We start from the raw sequence: 24,129 nt of genomic DNA, 5'->3' as shown, positions 1-24,129 counted from the left end.
TCGTGCATTTAATAGGGGCCGATGTTGCATTTTCACCGTGGAAACCAGTAATCGATACGTGGTCACGTGTATATTAGAAATATCGTATGTACGTGAAAGTCAGCCCGCATTTCAATTATCTCGGTTATTTGTATTACATTGTAGAACCACAGGCGTAATTGTCAAAATTTATGTCATCGGGGTATAAATTTCAAACGTTATGCGATATGAGATATCACAGCGGAGCGATATAAGTCAAAAATATTTCCATGCAAAATTTTGATTTTCACTCATTCCAGCGATATCTATTTCGAAGATACCGATTATCAAATTTTTGATATTAGGCACGCCGTTAGTTTTTTCACGGAACATTGCACATTCGTCATTCATTGTTAAAATCGAAGGAGTAAAAGACTAAGAGGTATGTTTAGACTGGATAATTCTACTATTGTATATTTTTTCTTGCCATTTGCATATACAAATATAGCTTTTTTAAATTTCAACAACCTCATTATCAATATTTTCTTTGGATCTCGATAGAAAAGTTGAGGGGTCACGATCGATTACAGGAAATAGTTTGAAATTCATTTAATTGATAACATACAGTAGCTGATGTTGGCGCAAACAGTGTAAGATCTCTGTACGATACTGTATCGACTATAATGGAAACGTTATCGCGGTAATCTTTCCACTGTATTGTTTATTCAGTTGAACGACAAACGGGCCGATACTCGTCGTGTTGTTGTTACATAAGTGGTGTGTTTGTTATCGAAAACGCGGCCTGATCTCGTGTATCGCATATTTTTCGATGACGCGGTCGTTATCAACGAGATGATCGATCAGCGAAAAAAGAGAGAGAGAAAAAAAAAGAAAAATCTGGCAACGCATCCCGTGAACTCGGTTTTTCATTCAGAGTCAAAATATTCTAACAATGTGCCGTGCGTAATTACGTTGTGATAGCTTACGAAGAAACCCGTTAAATTTGCTTAAACAAAACACATGGAATTTTGCCATTGATTCGCAAATTATAAAACATTAATTTGATTAATTTGCTTCAACGCACTCGCTGGATTTGTATTCATCGTTTTAATAGCACGAGAAATTATCCACAGGACGTACCACTCATGCTTAAGGTCATTTTAAAATTGACAAACAAAATGTTCATTACGGTTATGTCATTAATATTTAATATTATTTGAAGATCGCCGGAAGTTATCGAAATTGTGTCACAGGCGATTTAAGTCGCTCTTAATTAAAATTGTGATATTATCGACTAAGATTATCCGAAGGTTACGAGATCATTTCACTCATAGGTATTATTACCGATACTTATAGTTAGCTGCGGATCATTTAAGGAAAATAAAAGTCGTGACACGATCTTTCAACGTCATTCTCCAATTTGCTATTTTATATTAAAGCAATGGTAAAATCCATAGTGATAGATATATATAAACGTAAGCCAGGTCAGATTTATCGACCATATTAGAGAAATTGCGTCACATCGGCTTTGATGGATTAAATGCGGTACACAAAAATTCTATAAAGCAGAACGTTACAATTTTTTCCGATCTGGGTCGGTGCTCGAGCGACTGATCCCATAATATTCTTCAAAGGAACGCCGCTTCTCTCAGAGCGATTATCAGCCTGATTAAATGTAACATGATAGCTTGGAGCGTACGATTCGTATGTCCAAGCGATGCTGTTAGAAATTCGCTTGTTCCTCTCTATGTATAACGCGTGAGCGTACACGTTCGTTGTTAACGACTTATTAAAATTTCACCGAACAGCAGCGGCGACAGCCGCTTACGCGATGCGAATGAAGAATTAATTGCAGAATTCTGCGAATTCGTGACGCTTTGTCGCTAGCGCCGAAAGCTATTTGCACAAAGCTACGAGCTTGTATATCATGTTTGACGTTTGCAAGAAACGATAAGGCCTTAATTTGATAGCGCGTCTCTGAATACAATCGTGTTTGGTTCCTTGCGAAGAAATAAGCGGAATACGCTTCGTGAAATATTCATTAGATAGAATTATTTGAAGAAATTTTAATATTATTGTCGGTGAATACATTTGCATAACGATAGGATTAGGATTTGATAATATTTGAAAAAGATCGTGTATGACAAATTTCTATTCCTTTCAAATGCACCTAACTCAGTGCAACGTTAGTTCCGCAAAAAGAGGGCCTCGACAATTTTCTTGTATCCCGTTGCAAGCAACTCGATATTTGTAATTTCTATAATAAAAAACGATCGAATGTAAAAAAACGAGTTGATATTAGCAAAGGCTAGAACGAATATGGATTAGCGCGATATAAAGAGAAGATAGGAAATGTTTATCGGTAAATCAAGTAGCGACAGACTCTGAGAGTTTGGTGGCTCAGGTGGTGCATTATCGCGTCGATGCCTTTCAAGATGTCGGTAAACGAGGCAAGACATCAGCTCTCGATAGAAGGTGGCTCGTAAGACGCGTGCAAACTACGAAGAATGAGGTTGGAAGAAAGAGAACGGTGTTGAAAGTCTGAGCGAAAACGAGCGGCTGGGACGTGTAAACATCGAATTGTATCGGGGAATTTCAATCCGAGCAGCCGGGGTGAAGGCAATGTTTGCCGATGTCTCGAGCACAACCGCGCATCGATCTGGTTTATCGCGTATTCGATATGACGCCATTGAATCGAATTCGATCATAAACAGAGCGTGCCGATGGAAGAAAGCTCTGTGTAAACAACGATTTAATTCGATTCTGTAATTTTCGCGGTTGGGATCGCCGGATTAATTGGGATCCCATGGCCGCGCATCCGCGCTTAATCGGAATCGTGTCGCGTGACAATCGTCCGGATTGGTAGACGCCACCGATGGATCGAATTTTTCTGGCTGATACCTCGTCAAATTTTTCCGCGTAATATTACCGAAGGAAATAAGAATCTTTTTTTTTCGTTTCCGACGTCCGGTAGACCTCCGCTTTTAGCTTTTAGGAAAACTGAATTCGATTCGATCATCACGTTGGATAAAAGAAATCCATCACGGGTCTTGCTCGTTTTTCGCGTATAGAAAATCGGTTTCCAAACGCAATCAACGGAGTTGGACGCGCCCGGACAGGACCAAAAAGTCCCTGGAGAAAAACCGCACGCATGCCGCAATGAAACTGTTGTTTAAAATTAACGAGGCAATGCGTGCTACTCGCGCAGATGGCTGCTAAACAATTATTAGCCCATTATCCCGCAAACATTAATTGCCCCGATTAAACTATAAATTTCTGTCTGTGTAATTACGTGGCCAGCTTCCAACGAGCGAGGAAGACGCAAGAAGACCCAAATTGGCCGCAATTTTAAAAACACTTCGTTTATTATGACGATAAGAAAATAAGTAATTCACTGTATGAATGCCTTAAACGGAAGCACCAAATAATTGGTTCGACGGGGAAAACTGTGAGATATTAACGTAACATTGCACATGAAAAAAATATCCCACGTACGTCGCTGCTAGCAATAAAACGCACGAACTACTGTGCATGGACGCAACTAGAATAATCATCCAGGTGGAATCTCATTTTTCCGAGTTACGCGGCCACTGGCCCTGCAAGATGCGTAATTACCTTGTGTAATTAGCAGATAACAGAAGAGCAGCAGCTTTGCTTTATCTCATATTTGTTGCTTACGCCATATTTTGTTGCTTTAAACTTTAAATCCTATGGCATTTGATACGAACATAACGAAACCGCTTCTATTATCTTTTTCACAAGCAGTAAGAATTCAAAGCGTCACATGCAAAGATCTTTAATCCTGTGTATAATTATTAATGTGCATTTTACAGAAATATCTGCCCAGGAAATTATGGTATTTTACAAATGCATGTAAAAGGAGAAGAGAAGCGTTTACGAATATTCTATCACCACTCTATTAAACTAAAACCATCCTGTGTGTACACAAACGATCCTCATTTTCTAGTCAGCTATAAGCCCTCTAAGGATCAGAAGCGTCCTCTTGATGCATGTCGTTCGACAACCCTAATTTCCACGTTGTCAGAAAGTTTCGCGATACAGCCCATTCCTCATACTGCGTCTGAACTTGGGTCACAGCCAGTCACTGCCTTAACCGATATTTAAGCGAATTTCCAACGGAATATAACGTAGAATCAGGCAAAAAGAAATCGAAGAAATAGTAGACGAGGGACGGTCTGCAGGATTCAGAATAGCTGGAGGCCGGTTCGAAGGCTGGACGAACGTTTAGTCGGACCAGTAGGTGATTACCGAGCGCCCTTTGGCCGGGTGGTTCGCGATAGAATCCGATTAGACGATTTAAAATCGATGAGAGACTCGACTCGTGACGGATGGAAAAGGGAACAGGGGCTGATGGAATGGGGTAAAGGGGTGGAAACGCCATGGCGTGAGACGAACGGATGGACGTGCGACCGGATGGCGGCTCGCAATTACCATTCATTACTTTGTTGGGGCCAATTGACATAACTGATTGGTATTCGGCTGCCACACCACCCTCAAAGGACCCTCCGGTCCACGGCAACGAGCTAATGCAGTTAGCCACGTCTGCGTCCAGTTACACACTCTCTGGCCTGCGTCTAGATCGGACACGTTCCCGAATTTGTCGCTGGACTCGGGTTACAATGCCGTTTTTTACCAAACTAACGCAAACAACCTCGATGCTGATGGCTTTTTGAAACCACCGCAACTGGATTTGTTGTCCAGGAAAGTCCATACTGGACGTGTAAACAGCAATCGAGTACGGTGATGCACGTGCGTGCTCGTAGAGGTAGTGCATGAAGTATTTCGTGGAATGATAGTGGTTTTTATGTGTACTATCTAGTGTAGTAACATTTAATTCAAAAATCTAGCACAATTCAACACCAACAAGAGTAACTGATAATTAGGCTGCGGATTTTTATGTATCCTTGAGAAATTTCGAAGATGCACGAAAGCGCAGAGTTGTGCAATCAAATAAGTAATCAAAGTGTTTTATGCTTTTTCTCTACATAAAAAGTAAAAAATTACCTTGGGAAGAGAAGGGGAAGGTGGACGTTTCGTGATTACACGGAATATTCATCGATTCGTGATTAAAGCAATGGAAAGAGGAAAAGCGAAATCGTGGGCTGACTTCGTCGGAAGTTGCTCGTTCGTGTTTCGAGCGGGACAATCGGCGACGCGACGTTCAAAGAGAGACGTTTCAATGAACGGTCGTAACTTCGTTACAGAGCGTTTAAAACAAAAGTTCCTCGGCTGGAAACTCGCTGGCCCGGTCGCGTTTATGATAATTAAATGACACGCTATTAACCATAAAAGCGTCGCAGCGACAATATCACGACTCAAAGTTACTTTACGACATTACAACGAGCCAGAGCTGTAAAGCCTCCGACTGATAATGTTTTAACGCGATAGGGAAGTTCGTTAACTTCTCCAGAGGAATAAAGCAAACACGCCGGACAGGCGAATTAAAAATGGTACGTTTGATACTATCGTTGCCACGTTTCCACTTCTCGTTTTCTTGCCACGTTCAACCGAGAACACCACTGAATATCTTTAATTAACTGACTAATTAGATACACTGTACGTGCTCATACTGACTAACGTCGTGGTCATATTTGGTTTGCAAACTTGTTCAACGACATTGGAGTACAACCAACTTGACACGTGATTAAACGACTAGAATGTTGCCCGAAACGCTATACTATACGTACTGAATTTTAAAAAATTAGCACGCGTGATTCACTTCTGAATTCGCATAAGTAAATATTAGGTCGTCCGAAAAGTTTCTTTCGTTTTATAAGGAAATAACAGATGCGCAACATTTTTCCTTTTTATTATTTTATCTAATTACGTATAGTCCATTTTGTTCTGTCAAAATAAAGATCACAACGTTCGACAGATTAGGTTTCATGTTTGTATAAAGACGCGTTGCTGTAAAAGACGTGTCTAAAAGAAAGACACTTTCCAGACAACCTAATATGTATGTCGATATTTTGTTATCAGAGCAAACAGACCCAATGAAAGAGCGAACGAAGCGAACGATGCGTGCCAACTGTTATCCATTGCATGCAACGGGCTGAAGCGTGTAAACACAAAAGTTAGAGCGTAAAAGAAAGGAGGTAGGTGACGAGGGAGAAATTGAATTTCATTAAAGGAAAACATTTACGCGCGGCGAAATAGCTCAAAAATCACTGACGCGTTTTATTAGTTATCGCGTATCCGCGAGATATTTCGATTCCCCGGAGTATTTTCAACGCAGATGGAAAAAATCTGTTCTATTTGCCGAATGAATTTAGATCGACAATTTAGTATTCACTTCGATCTGAATTCACCTATAAACAAAATACTTGGAAGAAATATTTTACGTAACGAAATAAATAAAAATGGAGAAGAAAATTCATTGACGGATCGTTTAAATGACACCCATTGAAAATGTGGTTGAAGCTGGTGGATTTAATTGTTTATTAACTAGCAATTCTGTTTGGTGCTGGTAAATAGAAAATGCGTGACGCGAAACGTTAAATTACGGATTATATGAAACATTTCAAGTTAAAGTATAAAATATAACAAAACTAGCTGTAGCGTATGGCGTGGGCAAAGCGAGCATTCGCATACGGTGGAAGCATCGTTTGCTGACTTTTTCTCATTGGGCTCGTAGATTTAAAAAACCTGTCTATAATAGAACTGTATATTTATCTCAATTCGTTGGGAAACAAACAGTTCGTATAATAAGAGTCCACGAATAAAATAACTAAACGAAATGAAATAAGAAATTTATCTGAAAATAATTAGAAAATAAAATTAATGAAAAGCATTCGATCTGTAATAAGTATCAGTAGATATTGTCACGCTTATGGTTGATAAATTGATTCTTGCATTAAATCCAGTTCTACGTAAATTCTTTTGTGCGTCATTCTCGGACAGAAACTGTTCGAAAAAAATTGAACCTATGTTTTGCAGAAATCCATCAGTTCCTCGAAGTATCTGCCTGACGTATAAGGGAACAGTCTGGTAGGAATCATTAAAACTTCCCGAACCAAGCTTCTGCTGCGGTGTCAAACGAAAGAAGTCCAAAGATATATCTCCGCGGAACGGTAAAGTTTCCTCTCGAGCTCGATTCTTAGCTTCCCCTCGCGTCCCTATTCTCCGACCCGAACCACGGCCAGCACTGACTAAGCGATATTCCCTGGGAGGTGTCGACCAGAACGGAAAGTTAACTGATAAATAGCAGCTAATACTTTAGGCACATCGGCGTCTGTTAGAATTTCGGAGCCACTTAGACCGGTTTTCCTCGGGAAGGAAGCCAGGTTTCTCCGAATTCCGCTAAAGTGTTTCCCGTTTAACGCGCTCGGTGCATCCGTCGCCTAGTTTTTGCGCCTCCGCCCTGTCAACGACGTTGAACGATCGCTTCCTCGCTCTGTGAAGCTTCTTGCACCCTCGGCGGAATAGGTTTGCCAAGATGATGAGTGATCTCGATGAACGAGCCAGAATCAAGAAGAAGAATACTGTTCGCGATTTCGCGATAACTAAACAAAGCTTTGATAGATATGGCGGACGTTCGATCGGACAAGTCGAAAGGGGAGGGTACTCAAAGTCAATTATGGATAAAGGAGCATCAGAGTGGAACATTTGATAGAAAAAACGCATGATCGCGAAAACGCGAACGATTCAGTGGTGGGATGGATGGCGTGCGATGGTAGCCGATCGAAAAGCAATCAAAAACGCGAGAACGCGAGGTCGGTTATCGTGGGCGTCGGTTCGAAAATGCGCGTCGACAGCCGTACAACGCGTATAATCGAACTGGCCGGCGTGCCGGACCGACGTAAAAATGGGAACTTTATCCGCGACATGAATACTAATTGGCGACAGAAACGTATTCTCCCGCGGTACTGGTGGTCGTCGCCGCACTTTTCGAAAGCTCGCTTAATTCGGCCCGATGTCATTAACGTTTGTGATTCGCCGATAAATTATTCAGGATAATTGGATTCGAGCCGAGTATAAAATCCGCCGGTCAATATAGGATGACCTGCCCCCGGTCGCGATCGGGAAAACCAATACACTCGATCGACGCTCTCACGGGGGACATTTCACACGCCGGCAAACAGGGGAGAACAATCGGGATCCCTGTTCGCTATTTACCGATGGAACGATAGCTTATCGCTGAATCGTGAGCAAGGCGTCTCTGAATCCTTGGAAACGCACTGAAGCACGTGCTCCTCCCCATAATCGTCCTGATGCATTCTACGCTGATTGAAAATTCCCGTTTAAAGCGGGACGGTGAAGTACGTGTAGTACAGAGTGACACAAAAACAACGTAATCTTCAGCCTTTCGAAACTGATTCCTTTCGGTTTATCCTAACCTAAGTAATGATTATCTTTTATTGATCGATAATAATAGAAGTACGTTTTCCTGAATGGTTTCACGAAGATGACGTAAAACACTGAAATGTAACATCAGTTTGATCGAAAAGAAATACATTTATCGTTTATTGTATGTTCCGTGTAATATATAGTATGCCAAGTATGGAAATATTAATTGTAAATTTTTTAATGTCTTATTAAATCAATGTCTACCGTAATTCGTTTTTTTTTTTTTTTGGTATTTAAAGAGCAAGAGAATATCTTGAGCTTATACGTTACGTTAACGTTCCAGGTACATCGACTTTGCATCAGGCAACGAGGCTCGTTCAACCAGTCAAGGATAGTCACCCCCGAATAGAATTCAGGCGACGAGCAGGGGTGAGTTTGACTATTTTTAGTTCGCTCGTTACGTGTTTCGATTTTATGATAATGCAGCCTCTCTTATGCTAACGAGGCAACGTTCGTCGTCCGATAACCGTAGCCGAGGGTTACGACGGCGACGTCGCTCACGAAATTCGATTCTCTTCCCTAACGGATTAATTAAAGAACACGCGGAGACCTCGGTGATCGCGTGATTCTCACGTGACACTTGTGAAACGTACGCAATCCTTCGCTATGCAACGTCCTTCTTTCTCTTTCCCTTCTTTGCATTGCATCGCAGGACAATCCTTTGAAACGGCGACCTGAGTTGTGCGCGAAAATTCACGGTCCGTGGATCGAAAGGAAGGAAACAGGCGTCGAAAGCGACTGCAAAGAGAGAAGGACGTCGCCGGAAGACGAGGGAGTAGGGAGCCCAGCAGGAGGTCGCGAATTAATTAAGAGCCTGTGAGTTACCGCGCGGCAAATAAGATGAGAGTTCTAGGATGTTCGTCGTCAAAATATTTGGTACAGATTGCTGGGCGCACGCTGGAACGCCAGCGATGACTACGATGCAACCTAGCCGGGAATGAAATTTTGTCGGGAAGTGTTTTAATATAGCTCGCGTGCTTCCACGAAAATCGAGGACTTTCTTATTCGGTACTCCGTCAACGGGTGGAGGTATGACTTTGCCTCACGACCAGTGATGAAAACTGATTAAATTTGTCGTTATCAACGTCGTTTTCTTCGTTATACCGACGAGTAATTGTTTTCGTGACAATACGAATGCAGGCAGCATCGTAGATAACGAAAATTGGATGCTCGATGCACGTGTTAATATCAAAATAGGACAAACTTCTCGTTCACCATATCAGGCACGGTCTATTGAACGAGGCATGACAGAAACGTAAATGGAATACTCGGAGATCGGTCGACCGCGCCTTATCATTTATCGCGTCAACTGTTCTTCATATCCTGAGAGGGCAGAGAGAAACAAACCACCGATGATTGATCCTATCGTGGAGAAGTGGCGGCTTAATTCGTATGCCGGAAGAACAGAGGCCGGAGGGAAAGAAAGAGAGAAAGATCAGAGAAGAGAAAAAGATGTCTACGTCGATTCTCGACGGGATGTGAAAGCACGTTGCGAATACATACAACGTGTGTATACAAATGAAGTCGATGGTGTGCGCGAGGGCGCACCTTTTCCAAGTGTCTCGGCGACGTCTGAAAGAGGAAGAGAAATAACGGGAACAAGAGACAGGAGGATAGGTTGAAGAATGTGCACTCAACGTGATTGGTGCAGCGCCGCGGTGGTGCACACTGGAGGCTGTCTGCATGAAAACTTGAGAATTTCCACTCAGGCACTCGTATGCGTATACGGCCTCCAACGGTATGCTGCCTCTCACCACCCCTCACGCCCATCCCCTCTTACTCGCTACGTCTTCCAGAGAACGACCAAACAATGCTCTCCACTTTCTCTCTACCAACTTGACAGAATATTTCTAGGAATTGAGTCTGTTGTTACCAAGGTTGTTAGCTGCGATTCACGCGACACGACTTATTTCAATGGTTTATTCTACCCTGCTAACGTCATTAACTACCTGAAAACGGTGCATTTAACGAGTCAAGGGTTTGACTATGAAATCTGACAGAAGGCGAACGCTCAAAGGAAGAAACGTTCGAAGATAACGATTTCCGGAAGTGAAGGAAACTGCTTCTCAAGGAATAACCGAAAGAACTTCGGATTATGCTAGGAATTAACGGACCAAGTTGGCGAACTAATTTTTTTCCTTTTTCGTCCTATGGAATCCTGCGAATTCCAGGTATCGCGGTACTTTTAATTGGTACATTACCACGGAATAGAGATAAAATCTCTACCGTGATCGTCTCTTCCCGCGGCTTGAGAGCGCCACGATGTAATTATTCTATGAATATTCGAAAATTCATGAACGAGTTCTGCCGCGCTAAATAATGCAATCACATTAAATCCGTAAATGGACAATTAATTAACGAGCTATGGATCGACAGCCGCGATGCTTTTTCTTCGTAGCTGAGGAAATCGGTGAAAGAAAAGAGAACAGAGAAAGTCTATTTTAACCGCGTCTGATTCATCCATAATTTACGGCGTGGAAAATTCGACTGGAAATACTCGCCATCAGCTGCGTTTCTAATTAATTATTTTTATTGGATACCTTGATTTAGTTCGCGGTCGATTCTAAATTTATACTTTAACGACTTTTCTCCCCGTTAAGGGCTGTCGTTTAAAATGCAGCGAAATTTGCGATTCACTGACGATACGAAACCAACGTAATTCGTCACGTTTTAAAAATGTAGTCATTGATTTATTCATTGGAATGCCTCAGCAGGGAAAAATCGCGAGGCTTGATATTGCACGCGCGAGCGGAGATTGAGCTTTTTAATCGGGACGAGCGTACAACAGCGACGGTGCGATGCGATAAAAATTGTAATGTACAATTAACCACTTTGTTTTAAACAGTCGTGATCTTGTTAACAGGATTTTGCATTTAATATTCGCGTAGTTTTGCCATTTCTGGCGCAAATAATTATGGAAGTTCGCTACTTGTGATGCTGGAGGTTCGTTAAATTTTCATAAAAGCTGCAGGGAAGCGTCGGAAGTTTATTGTCTACTTCGAACCGAGGTTTATCGGCGAATAATTCTACGTAGAGATGGAAAAATTTCTGGAAAATAATACCGAAACAGTTTTAAATGGAACTGTACGATTAAAAAATTACAACCATAAAAACGAAGTAAATACAATAAGGTTTATTAAAAATTGATCTTCAATACATTAATAACATAGTACAGATGATTCTTCAACGTTGCTAAAACCCGTAAAGAAATGCAAAATTAAAATTATTCATTCATGGAACGATATATATTAGGAGAGGTATACATGACGGAAGCAGATGCGGGAACGGTTATCGAATTGGTGAAAACCATGGTACCTGGACGAAGATGGGAATCGATATTGATAGCATGAAGTACCAAGGCAGGAGGAACTGGCAAGGAAGCTCTAGCATTTACAGTGACAGGTTCACTGCCGAAATTGAGCATAACGATTACAGTTTCGCTTCCTAGAGTACGAGTAATACCCAAAACTTGCTTATCCAATACTGCTACGTTTAAGGAGCCGCTTGCGATTACTGGTCGTTTCTTTATGTTCATTAACTGTTTGAACAGCTTGTATGGGGAGCTAGTTGCTTCCTTCTCAGCTTGCAGGTTCAGGGTCTTATAATTGGGATGCACAGGCAACCAGGTTTTCGTACTATTGGAGAATCCAGCGCTGGTGCTATTGTCCCATTGGAACGGTGTCCTTTCTGGATCTCTGGATTTCACGAAGTATCTTGTAGGGCCAGCGTTGCAACCGGCTGGGTCGACAGTCTCGTTGTACGTGAATGGTCTGTCTATCATTCCGATTTCGTCTCCGTTATAAATAACCGCTATACCAGGTAAAATCATCGCCATCTGGATAATCATATTAGCTCGTCCAGTGCCGAATCTGGATGCCACACGATGGTTATCGTGGTTGCCCACGACCCAATTCGGCACGCTGCCACTCGGCACGGTGTTCACCCACTTATCTATCAGATTTTTGTAGTCGGCCGCGGTAGATCTGTTGTTCAAGTCCATGATGAACATAAAGTTGAAGGGAACATTGGAGCCAGAGCTGTAGTATTTGATGGTTCGTTCGTGATTGGTGTATGCTTCCGTGAGAATTAGCCTAGGATCGGCATTGGTACGGTTGGAGTGGTCGTTCATCAACTTTCTCCAGCTGCTGAGCGTGTTGTAGGTTTCGTTCTGATCTAACGTGTAAATATGAATCAGACTGTCGTAATCGTCACTAGGGATATCGGTTCTGTTTGCGCTCGGTTCATCCCTAAAATTGACATCCTCGAACATGAAATTGATGGCGTCAATGCGGAAACCATCGACCCCACGGTTCATCCAGAATGTGAACACATCCTTTATCTCTTGATCCAAATCTTTGTTGCGGTAGTTCAAGTCTGGTTGACCTGCAGCGAACTGATGCAAATAGTATTGCTTGCGGACGTCGTTCCATTCCCAAGCCGAGCCTCCAAAGTTACTTAACCAGTTGTTTGGCGGTTGTCTGGTTCCGTTGACGATCTTGGCGTCGCGCCAGACGTAGTACTCGTCGTATGGCTTAACCTTTTGAACACTCTTCTTGAACCAGGGATGCTCGGGAGAACTATGATTAGGCACGAAATCCAGGATCACCTTGAGACCGAGGGACTTGGCCTTGGCTACCAGTTTGTCGAAATCTGCTAGAGTTCCGTAAGTGGGATCGACGTCGGTAAAGTTGGAGATGTCATAGCCGAAATCAACTTGTGGACTCTTATAAATTGGTGATAGCCAGAGAGCAGTGGCACCGATGTCTTTAATATGCTCTAGTTTGCTGGTAATACCGTTCAAATCGCCGATACCATCTCCGTTGCTGTCTTTGAAACTCCTCGGGTAGATTTGGTACACGATGGCATTCTTGTACCAGTTCACGTCTACTGCCGCGCTTAGCGCGAACAATAAGAAACACGTTGTAATCGTTAGTCGAAACATGATGAACTATTGAATCAAGAGGAACACGAACGGCTTTTTATAGTACGCGGCGATATTAATCATCTATTTACTTGTACATTACGATTATCTGAAATCGTTATTCTTAAATCGTTTTTATTCAATTAATCAAAGATAATACCATTTCGAGTAGCTGTCAACGATAACGAGAAGATAGTTAGATACTTGACTTTTATCATAGACCCTGTATCAATTTATTCTTTTGCCTTCTGATTTTTCCTGAGAAAGAAACTTTCCATATCGAAATTGTTTTCTATACTTTCTTATACCTTCAAACATTTTTTCACACTCGATAGCTTCCTTTCATTGAAGAACACATCGAAGCTTCGATTTCTTATCGTGAAAAATCGTAAGTTTTTTCAATGAGTGGAGTACACGCACGGAATGTAACTCACGATAAGATTCCTCGAAGTGCCAAGCCACTCGAAAGACGATAAACACCTAGAACCACACGGCCTCGCGTGCTTCACGCGTTTATGCGTGCCGATTTCGTTTCTGTCGTGTCCCGCCTAATTATACGGCCAGCTACGCTCTAGCAGATCAGTTTCTTACTTTCCTTTTACCGAGACCAATTTAAGGCCCGAGATCCACCGTCGCGAATAAATTCGCCATTTATCTGCGTCACTGCAATCTTCTCCCTTTTTTTGTATCTGTAGGGAATCGATTATTAACGACGCGAAAATGCGTGATACTTGTAAAATTTCCAAATACCACGATCCTGTTCTAATTGCTATCATTAACTCAATGTTAATTAATTAAAGAATCTATACAAATGATAAAAGATTATATTTGTTAAATTGAACAATTTCTAAACCGCGATATCGAACCGATACGGGTATATATCAAAACAGGTAATCGAAATCGCGTTATTTCGATGAAAAAGAGGAGTACAATTTATTAGCGAACAATGTTAGTTTCAACTTCAAATAGAAATACTCAACGAGAAGAACGCGTAACGAAGAAAGAATGACACAACATTCTATAAAATGTAGCACGCCACAATAGATTGAAAGCTCTATGTGCAAGCTATTTCCATACATCGTATTGGAAACAGAATTTTTATAACGGGTACCCTTGATAACAATTCTTCATAATTGAGAAGAAAAGAAAAGCAACTGAATCAGCCATCGGTATTATTCACGGGGGAATAAAGAGTCGGACGAAAGTCAATCGAGGAATTGACAGGGTTTTATCAAATTTTTTCTTTTTCTCTTTTTGACGGTTAAAGTGCGATGTGACCTAGTTTCCTTTTTGGACCCACGCAATGAATTCGAAACGATTTATCAAAATTTCAAACTTCGATAACGCTGAAATTTTCAATCGGTTTCTGGTGTGCACGCACGCCATTAGCAACGTTGGTTTGTAAAACAAACCGCGCATAAAGATAATCAACCAGAGCGCCTACCGACTGTCAATATTCATCAAATTTGAATGATATCGCTGTCCAGCTAGGGGAAAAAAGCGAGTCACAGCCTATTTTTTTCACCGATCAATCCGGCTCGCGCGCCACGGATAAAGGAAACGTTTTCCGGATCGGTCGCAAAAATGTTCTCTGACACGCATTGTTTTGGTGGTACGCAGGCAACGATACACCGCTGAAATAGAACATGGTCCGCGTCGATTCCGGAACCACGGTCCAGTATCCGATTTTTGTCAGAAAAGTGATCTTTTTCCATTATCAGACATCTATATGTAGATTTCTTCCAGGCAAACGCCAGAGACGAAAGAAAAATGACGAATAGCTGGTACACAAGGAGGCGTACTATACTTGGTAAACAAGAAAGTTTTCTTCGTTTAATTAGAACTTTCGTTTAAGCTTAATTAATGCTTGAGATTACGATGGTTCTCTGTCGTTTAATAACGCGGATAGAACAAATTCTCAGTAATAATGGCTGAATGCAATACTTCTGCTCGTGATTTACGCTGGAAGATACATGCCCGTAGATTTCGCAACAAGCAAGGACTAACATGGTACTCGTGTAGAACCGGCACCACGCCACAGGAACAAAGTTTCGCCATAGCATTATTTCTGCGTGTAATTTTCTTCTTGGCTTATTGCGAACTGCATTCATTCATTGTTCATACCGGTGCCGGGGGCAATTTCACCGAAACAATGAATTATTCATACTGTAAACATTCGTTCTTCCCTCGTAGTTATCAGTCTCTTCAGTACCATGTTCTACTTTTTTCGGACCGCGTTTTAATCGCAGTCGTTTCATTATTTACCATAGAAATAACTATACCAAACTTTGTAGCCATTTTTCCATCCCTGCAATTATTCCTGTAGGACAAAATAATTGCGGTAAGTAGTATTCTCTGTGAGAGCTTTATAATCACCTACTAAACTAAAGCTTTAAGTAGAATCATCCGTTGATCTATCCGCAGTGAAGTTCGTACGCGTTAATTTTTATTTAATACTCGTAATTAACGATGTCTGATACCATCAAAGCTTTGAGAATATAAGTTAGAAATAAATTGTAACTAAGCTTATGCTAGAATTGATACACGTTCCTCAGCGAATCCTTATGTTTGATAAAAACATCTCAAATTATTTGGTTCGATCGGAGCTTTAACCTCCGATCGAATTTACGAACTTAGAAGGTAAATGCATTAAAGAATCAGATCACAAAATAAAGTTTGAACGTGGAAAATAATTATGAGAAAGAGTTGCAGGCGTTAGCGCGCGGTTAGCCGTAGGTTAAGTCGGGGTTTCGAGTTAATTTCCATAGATTTGCGGCACGCAGGGTGAGAGGGTGTTTTTCACGATGTGCGATCGCTTCGAAAGGGCAATGCGAGACGAGGGATTAGCGCGGCTCTGTTATAACGAGGCCACGTTATGTCAGCCACCCTTGCTACGAAGGGATAGTCAAACAACCCCCTTGCAGTTTACGGCCGTAATTAACTTCCTAGGTTATTAGCCCTCGTTCGCGGTTGTAGCTCGCTACTCCATAGGACTTTGTCTCACAACTCTTTTCAGGGATAATCCTCTCCTTCTCCTTCCTGCATCCACCTTTTGCAACTCGACTTTCATTCGACGTAGACCAGCATTTTTCAATGAACATACGCACCAAGATTCGTCCATTGTTATCTCAAAGATCATATAACGAAAACTAATAATCAATACTATATTATATTTGTTAAAAAAAAAAAAAAAACAGGAAGGTATATACGTAATATAGTATATATATAGTATATATATAAATATAAAGAATATATTGAAATTAAAATATGATTTTCAAGTAATATTTATCTATTATTTCGCATTTATTTATATTTATCTTTTCGTAAGGCTTTTAAAACGACAACTAATTTATTTTCACAAGCTATTCGTATAGATGATATAAATAATTGCACAATTTTTAAGTAAACGTTAAAAAATATTCGAAACGCCATCGCGTTCCTCTATTTTTCCATCTATGGAGTTGATCAGTATGGCTTTTGAGCGGGTCATTTGATAAATCATATAAATGAAAATTAATAACCAACACTATATCGGTTCCGTTAAAAAAAAAAAAAAAAAAAAAAAAAACAGAGAGATAACAGATATAAATGTAATAAGTATATTAAAATAGATTTCTTTTTCCAAAAACTGTACACGTATTTTTCAAATGAATTTTTATTTCTTTGGTTCGTGGAACGCGTAAAACGCATTGTACTTTCCGATAGGCATTGAACAAATTGCCGGGGACGAAAGAGAATAGCTGGAACTCGGGCACAGGGGAAAGCGTCGTTACACACGTAATGCTAAACAGTCGCGCATTCGGGACTGCAAATTAATTAACCCGCGCATGCATTATTATCGAAAGCACAACACGCGACCAGGCAATGCGATTCTAATTAAATTTTCAGTACGCAACAGTCCATCCGGTAAATCAACATAGTTGGAATACCATGAAATTAAATGAAAGCACGTTCTTCGAATAATTGTCGCGACATACGCGAGTACGCAATATGTCATATATGCCCTGTGAAAATGGAAAAATTTAATTTCACGTTCGTGATCATTGTCCCGTTATGTTTAGTAACAAACATTGAAATTGGACTGTGCGAACAAATCGCCATTCGTTATTCGCATTAGAATAATAGAAACAATGAATTATTTTAATAAATATAAATTATAGCCCTCGCCGATCGTTGCCTGGAATTTGTCATTTATTGCTGCAGCACATGGGTTCGAAACACCACCCTTACGCGAATAACTTTTTTCTCTTTCATTAAACCCCGTTGTTTCATCAGGACTGGTGCGTAGCAGCATGTACATTACATTTCATTGAAACCAGAGAGGTCAGCTCCGTGTCTGTATCTTGTGAGGGACAGTTGGTAGTCGTTGTTCTGAGATATTTCGTCGGTTTTAAGTGAGTCTGAAGCAATGTCTGGCAGCTCATTACACCGGGTCGTGGAGTCAGACAAGCCGTGAGTTGGGGCTGCAGCAGAATCTCATGCGAGGAAAATGAGATGGGAGCACGATGGTCGGCTACGCTGAAGGGTTTTCGTTAGCTGTGAAGAATTCGCCCGGACAAAGGCGTCTCTAGCTTAGACGTAACATTGTGCCAGGAAAGTGGCTACGGTCGGAACAAGGCGCGTCCACTGTAATTCCTGAATAACGTTGGTGGCGGTTTCTCGGTAAAACTGTGAAGATTGCCAACCTTTATGCACTCCCACGTCCCGAATCCTTCTTCGCTCTCGTGTGTTTCAATTCTGCCCCTTGCTCTTTTTGCTGCCTTCCGGACGCTTGGTGTTTCGGCGAACAAACTTCGCGTACGCTGTCCGAAGTTAGACGAGAATAGGAAAAATTGCTCCGAGCGGTGGAAATTGAAATGTAAAGAGCGACAAAAGAAAACGGTTCGAAACGATTGTAAAGTTGCCGGCGTCAATCTTCCCCGATTGTTCTCCTTCGCTCTGATATCCACCAGGCTAGGATTTAATTAAGGACGATGGAAAAGTGAATTAGATTCGATTGACAAGAATCGAATGCTTTTTCCGATGTATCTGCGCGCCGAGGAATTTTTCATGGATATTCCTTGAGCAGGAGACTCGCAATCTCGAAAAGTCCAATTTCCACAGTGGCTCGCCAGCGCGTTCGACGCGGTCCAATGTATATATAAGTTTTGCAATTCATATTTTCGACTAAAAACTGTCTCTAAAGGCCGCACCGCCTCTCAAATGGAAATTGCCGCGGCCAGTTTTGTAGGTACAGCTGCTAGATATAAAATTAAATACGGCCGTGATAGAATCTCGCGCGAACCGGGAATAGAAATGTCAGCAGTTCGAAAAATTAATCGGTAGATAGCGAAAATATTCGAACGCGAGGTCGTTCTAATAACAAAGTCAAGCAAAATTACCGAACTGCCACTGTTTCCTTTTTTTTTCGACCATTTCGACAGCCGTCGGTGCAGCTACCGGTGCAATTCGTAGTGGTCGTACGCGCGTACCACTTCGCGAATGATGTACAGTAAAATGGCTGTTCCAATTAAAACTGTTCATTAACGGTGAGTAAAAAATGTATCCGTGTCAAGCCGTCGAGCAAATATACGTAGGTGACGTTTCTTTAAGATTGAATAGTTGACAGTAAACAATTGACGTGAAAATTGGGCGACTCTGTGAATAATAAAGTTGCTAGACGTCTAGCAAAGGACAAGGAAAAAAGACATTATGCATATTTATTTCTCGCTAACTCATTAAAATTAAAGTAGAAGACACGGCTATCCGACACTTTCCTCTCTTTCAATGAAACTCGTTTCTCTGAACGAGAGATTAAACTTTAAATTCACATTTCAAGCGATAATTCTCAACTACTGACGAGTAGAAATCGTACAATCGACACGATTGAAAAATACCTTGCATGCATCACGGTATATCATCGGATGATACGGAGAGCTTCGTCTCGACCGTCAATTTCTTTGTAGCTAAGCACGGCTAGAGAAACGAGGAAGGAACCACGGAAAGACGAAGATATTTATAAGCTACCGATGAAAAATGCTGCACGATGCTCGAGGGATGGTGCAACGCAGCCTGCCGCTTATTCAAGGGGGTGGAAGTGCGTCTGAATGACGAGCACGATCGCTCGCCGAAAACGGGGTGAGATATTCTGCGAGATAAAACGTTGTTTCGTCGATCCCCGAGTTGAGTTTCGCGTCCCCGGAAACTCGAGCGTCACGGAGATCGTGATATATCGATTTTTCGCGACAAAATTTCGGCTGACTTGGTCGACGATCGATTGATCGGAGCTTTGTAAATAGGGGAAAATTTTATTCACCGTTTACGACGATATTCGATGCTTGGCAACCGTTCTTGGATCGATATCCCGTTAATATCGGAGAATTTTAACGCGCCTGTATTCCTGGAATGAGCATTATACGTACTTTTACATTCAAAGTACTTCTATTTCAAATATGAAACCAACAAAAAAGATTGAAATACGAAATTCTCAAATTTTTTCCAGTATTTTTATATCGGAATAAATGACACGAGAATAACGAAAGTGGAATATGAAGCCATGCGCGCGGCATATTCAACGCGATAAATTTAATCCACTTTGGCTAATGTCCTATTAAAATCGACATCGACAGTGTGTATTTAACGTGAAAATGGTCAACGGGGTGGCAATATACACCGCTTTAAAATACTATATCTTGTAGCCGTGAATAGATCACACGGGGTCCGAGAAACGCGTAATTAAGAAACTTCTTGCATTGCAGCGCCGTTATAACGCAGGAAAAGTAATATCGAAGTAAAATCTTATCTACTACGAGCTTAGTGGCTTGTAACTCAACGTTGAAACTTTAGGCTCTTGTCGTTTTACTTGACTTATGGCTAGTGAAATATCATATAAATTAAAACGTATCGTTCCTTTCGAAAACTTTCATTCTCCCATCATAAAAGGTACAGCCATGCTAAGTGCTGCAAGTAGCAATAGATTTGAAATACAATACGAGCAAAAGATAATAAAATCTCATTGGTGATAAAAATTTGTATTATAACATTGAATCTATGGACCCTTCGCTTATCGAAGTTCATGCAACCTCTCGCTCTCTTAATTCACATAAAATTACAGTTACCATAATAATTCATAGAGATTCTAGCAAGTATTCTCCTCGTAACGGTTGACGGTTACCTGACCTTCTATGAGCGTCGTAAAATTTATAAAAAAGGAGTGTACATAGGGAGGGGAAAAATTGCGTGTTTATCTCGTACTGTGGCTTTTATTCAACTCGAAATTGCCAAATTATACGCGGTCGTCGGTTTTAGCTTAGCTGTGCCGTTTACAGGCACGCGTAATTAAGATAATTAGTAGGAATAATCTCGGGTCTAATAGCACGACGTGCTTGACGAAGGTTAGAAAAGCAGGCTGGCCATAATTAAAACGCACTGCCTCGACACCACTTGAATCCAGGTCTACGCTGTTCACGCACTTCTGCTGCTCGACAACCTCGCCTAGCAACTCCGTGAACGCTTCTCTCCCCTTTTCCTTCTATCTTGCAAAAGAGATTTTTACCGTAGTCGAACGAAACTCGTCGCGGCTGAACGTTCTCAGAAACCGATCTTCCGTTTTCATGCAAACCTTCCACTCGTACGTACGTTTGCCGGTCGTTCCGCTCAAGCGTTCCAAGGATCGAACATTTCGCTTCTGGATTTCCTTGGAACGAAAAAATGTTATCACTCGAATGAGTGGCTCCTTCCTTGAATCTTAACTTTGTAACGCGATATTTAATAAAAAACAAAAAGATATGGCGACTTAGTTATCTTACATTGTAGAGATTAAGCTTATTTACGTTAGATTAAACGTTATCTGTTATAGTATAACTATTGATCGTAAGCTTGCTATAGAACAACAAATATTTTTATCCATTAGCTTAACTGCAAAAATCTGACGAGATGTTTTGTTTGTACATTTACTATCTTAGTCGAGGATTTACAATAAATGGTACTCGATAGAAAACAATGACTGCAAAAATGACTAAACGATTACTTGAATGTACTGATAGTATGAATCGATAAATCATGTTAAAGGCATCTGTAAAACTTTTTGTCTGGCCAAGAACAGAAAATTATCATGACGCATTTGTCACTATGCACAGAAGTATCGAGAAAAATCGATTTCTTTTTTTTCGAAAAACAAAAACAAGGAAACTTTCCATCTAATCTAGCATGATAGATAATTCCATTTCAAGTTACAAATCAATGACGATCATGGAATTACCAGAACTTTCTCTCGTAGATAGTCTTCGATCGAATCTTAATCAATTTCATTATCCGATTAGCAAATTTATCGGAAGCATCGTTGAACGTAAGCTGTCAGGATCGTGATCCGGTGAGCTATGGTGACCGTCTGATGTCACGATCGAGCTTGCGATTACTATTGTAGCGTAAAATGGCCGGATTCCAAACTGTTGGGGGCTCGCATTCCAACAGTAGGTGCGTCAAACGGAATTCACCGTCTATCCGTCAGATTGACGAACATCAAGGCAATGTTAATGCCGATTAGAGAGAACAAAGCAGTTCGAAGCAAGGGCAATTACGTCGGACCGGCTACCGATTCTGGCTCCGGTTAGGTCGTTGGCATCGTCCTCGAAAGATGCTCGATGCTCGATTCATTCGGGTAGAAGGCAAAAACCGAAAATGGTTAACGAGGCGTGCTCGATTTGAACCGTTCTACGCTACTCCAAGCTGTTGATTGCGAAACAGCGCATACCGAGGAACGTTTGTTAACAGCCAGCCAAACGTGGATCGTTAGCAATTATATTTTTTTCCTGTCGACTCGAAATTAAAGCCTTTACTTTTGCTTCCTTCTTCGACTCTAATTTAATCTCTTCCTCTCTGTCTTTCGCTTTTAGCTCTTTCATTTGTTTCACTTCGCTTCTAAAATGAGAGACAAATACTAGGAGTTGACTTCGTTACGAATATAGAGGAAAATTATCGGAAGCAATGTAGATTATTCGAAATCGTTTACCTTCTATGCAATGCGCGTTTCACGTCGGTTTTCGATAAAATCGTACAATCATTTGCTACGCTTGTGTCGTTAGACAACGATTCTAATAAAGGAATTCGCGAGTTAGTGTTCTAATTACACGCTATCATCGTTGGAACGCTACTGGCAACCTGTAGCAAACGGCGACGCTTAGCCAGCCTCCAGTGTACGAATCGAGATACTAACTGCAACTGTCGTCTTGTTATTACGAAAATATCTTTCACGAACACGGCATAGTTTCAAATGCAATAATACGTGTACCCACGTAGTTTCAGTTTCGCGTACCGTTTTCAACCGCCACTGGGAATACGAGCAAGTTCCAACCTCGATACTGTCATTCTCTGATCCACATACCTCAAACACTTGTGTTTCGTTCGATTTCCATCGAGTCACGATTACGTACATAGCGCTTAAATTACATGGGAAAATCGCGGGAAATGCGCGTGATAATTCCATTTTCGTACACTTTTCTCATTATAATACTAAATTGTGGAAAGAAGCGTTTCGTGTATTATAGTTTCGAGGTGGTTTATTAGACGTGTTGGTTTATTAAAGAGACGAATGTTAAAATTGTAATAGTCAGTGTATATTAAAATACACGCTCAATGCTACTGTTCAATACTACGCTCGTTATTCGACTGAGCTGAGGTTATTAGACGTATGTGAATACAAAGGAACACGTGAATAAATTGTAAGGTAGAAAATATATATTTTTTGAATACTAAAGTGTAAATACAAAGTTCGGAATATAATTGAGCTGATTCAGATCCGCACGCTAGCACTGTTACCTTATGACTGAAAAACCTTGAAGCCAACGTTGCCTGTGTACAGTTTATGGTTTGCCTTCGACATTTTTTGTTTATGCGCTGTCGATGGCTTCAGTGCTTGAGAAAACTAAAGAACAGATGTAGAGTTTTCTTAGAAGCGATGATCACTTCAACAATAACTCGCTATAATGATTGTCCTAAAGAGCACGTTCCTCTATTTGTATCGACCCGTGGTATTATAAAAAATTCGAATGTAACTCCGGTTGACAATTACAAATAACAGCGATAATATTTTGTCCGGAGTTTGTTTACCTTTGAATCTAAGAAGCCAAAACAACGTTGACACTCCAAGGCACAACAATATGAGATTGAATCATGTGTCGCTACAGTTGGAAAAGGAAACAATGTATGAAAAGCAAAAAAAAAAGATGATAATAAATTCAGAAGGTTGTATTTAAAAAACCAAGAATATTAAAAGACACAGAAATGCCAACGAAGAGTATCTTCTTCGTTTTAAAATTACTCCCTTGTAAGAAAAAGCAGAAATGTGATGTACTTTGTCTGTGGTCTTCGCATCTATCGTGGATAAACTTGATACCTTAAAATATTTAAAAAAAAAGGTATGGTTCTTTATTACAATGGTGGAAAGCACGGCGTGTGCTAGAGGCTTCCATGAAAATCCGTTTAACCCAAATGAGTTTACGACGTAGAGAAATAAGGAGCGAGGGTTTCGTGACGGCGGAATCGTTAGATCACCACGAGGCTAACCTAATTTCGGCCTTTTAAAGGCTGCAGACGATTTGCATAAACGTTCAGACGCGGTTGAAGTTTCCGCGTGAAAGAAAATCGCGATCGATTATCCGAGCCGGGTCGTTACACGGCGATAACTTTGCGGCCAAAGGGGAATGAGAAAAAATTAGTTTCACGTGAAAAAAGGAAAAAATAAGAATCGTAAGTTTTAGACTTCGCGTTACTAAGTTCTTTAGAATTCGTGTCTCTTGTTAACAAATTTCCAATTATATTTCTGAATCACAGTTTCGATAAACGAACGTTTCTAACCGATTCTACTGCAAGATATCCGTATACATTCTCAGCTAAATATACTTTGC

At 40.9% G+C, this 24,129-nt stretch overlaps 2 protein-coding genes across 5 annotated transcripts in view; one reads left to right on the top strand and one right to left on the bottom strand.

The window, feature by feature from the left end:
* LOC139993810 (uncharacterized) overlaps window positions 1–24,129 on the top strand; it is a 179,349-nt gene that overhangs the window by 124,828 nt on the left and 30,392 nt on the right. For 3 of the 4 annotated variants that reach the window (XM_072015883.1, XM_072015881.1, XM_072015882.1), the window contains exon 2: window positions 8,609–8,694. The exons of the other annotated variant lie outside the window; for it this stretch is intronic. The gene's annotated coding sequence lies outside the window, so the exon portion shown is untranslated. The remainder of the gene's footprint in view (window positions 1–8,608; window positions 8,695–24,129) is intronic. 4 annotated transcript variants of the gene reach the window in all.
* On the bottom strand, window positions 11,436–13,294 carry Hbg2 (alpha-glucosidase). Its single transcript, XM_072015205.1, has one exon. It carries the CDS (start codon window positions 13,265–13,267, stop codon window positions 11,549–11,551), a length of 1,719 nt encoding a protein of 572 aa, XP_071871306.1. The 5' UTR covers window positions 13,268–13,294; the 3' UTR covers window positions 11,436–11,548.

Source organism: Bombus fervidus, chromosome 13, assembly GCF_041682495.2.
Source record: "Bombus fervidus isolate BK054 chromosome 13, iyBomFerv1, whole genome shotgun sequence".
NCBI classification, from domain to species: domain Eukaryota; kingdom Metazoa; phylum Arthropoda; class Insecta; order Hymenoptera; family Apidae; genus Bombus; species Bombus fervidus.
This window is presented reverse-complemented; position numbering and strand designations above follow the sequence as displayed.

Bases quoted from the DNA above. Each gene is read 5' to 3' on its own strand.
- Hbg2 (XM_072015205.1), bottom strand. From the start codon at position 13,267: ATGTTTCGACTAACGATTACAACGTGTTTCTTATTGTTCGCGCTAAGC.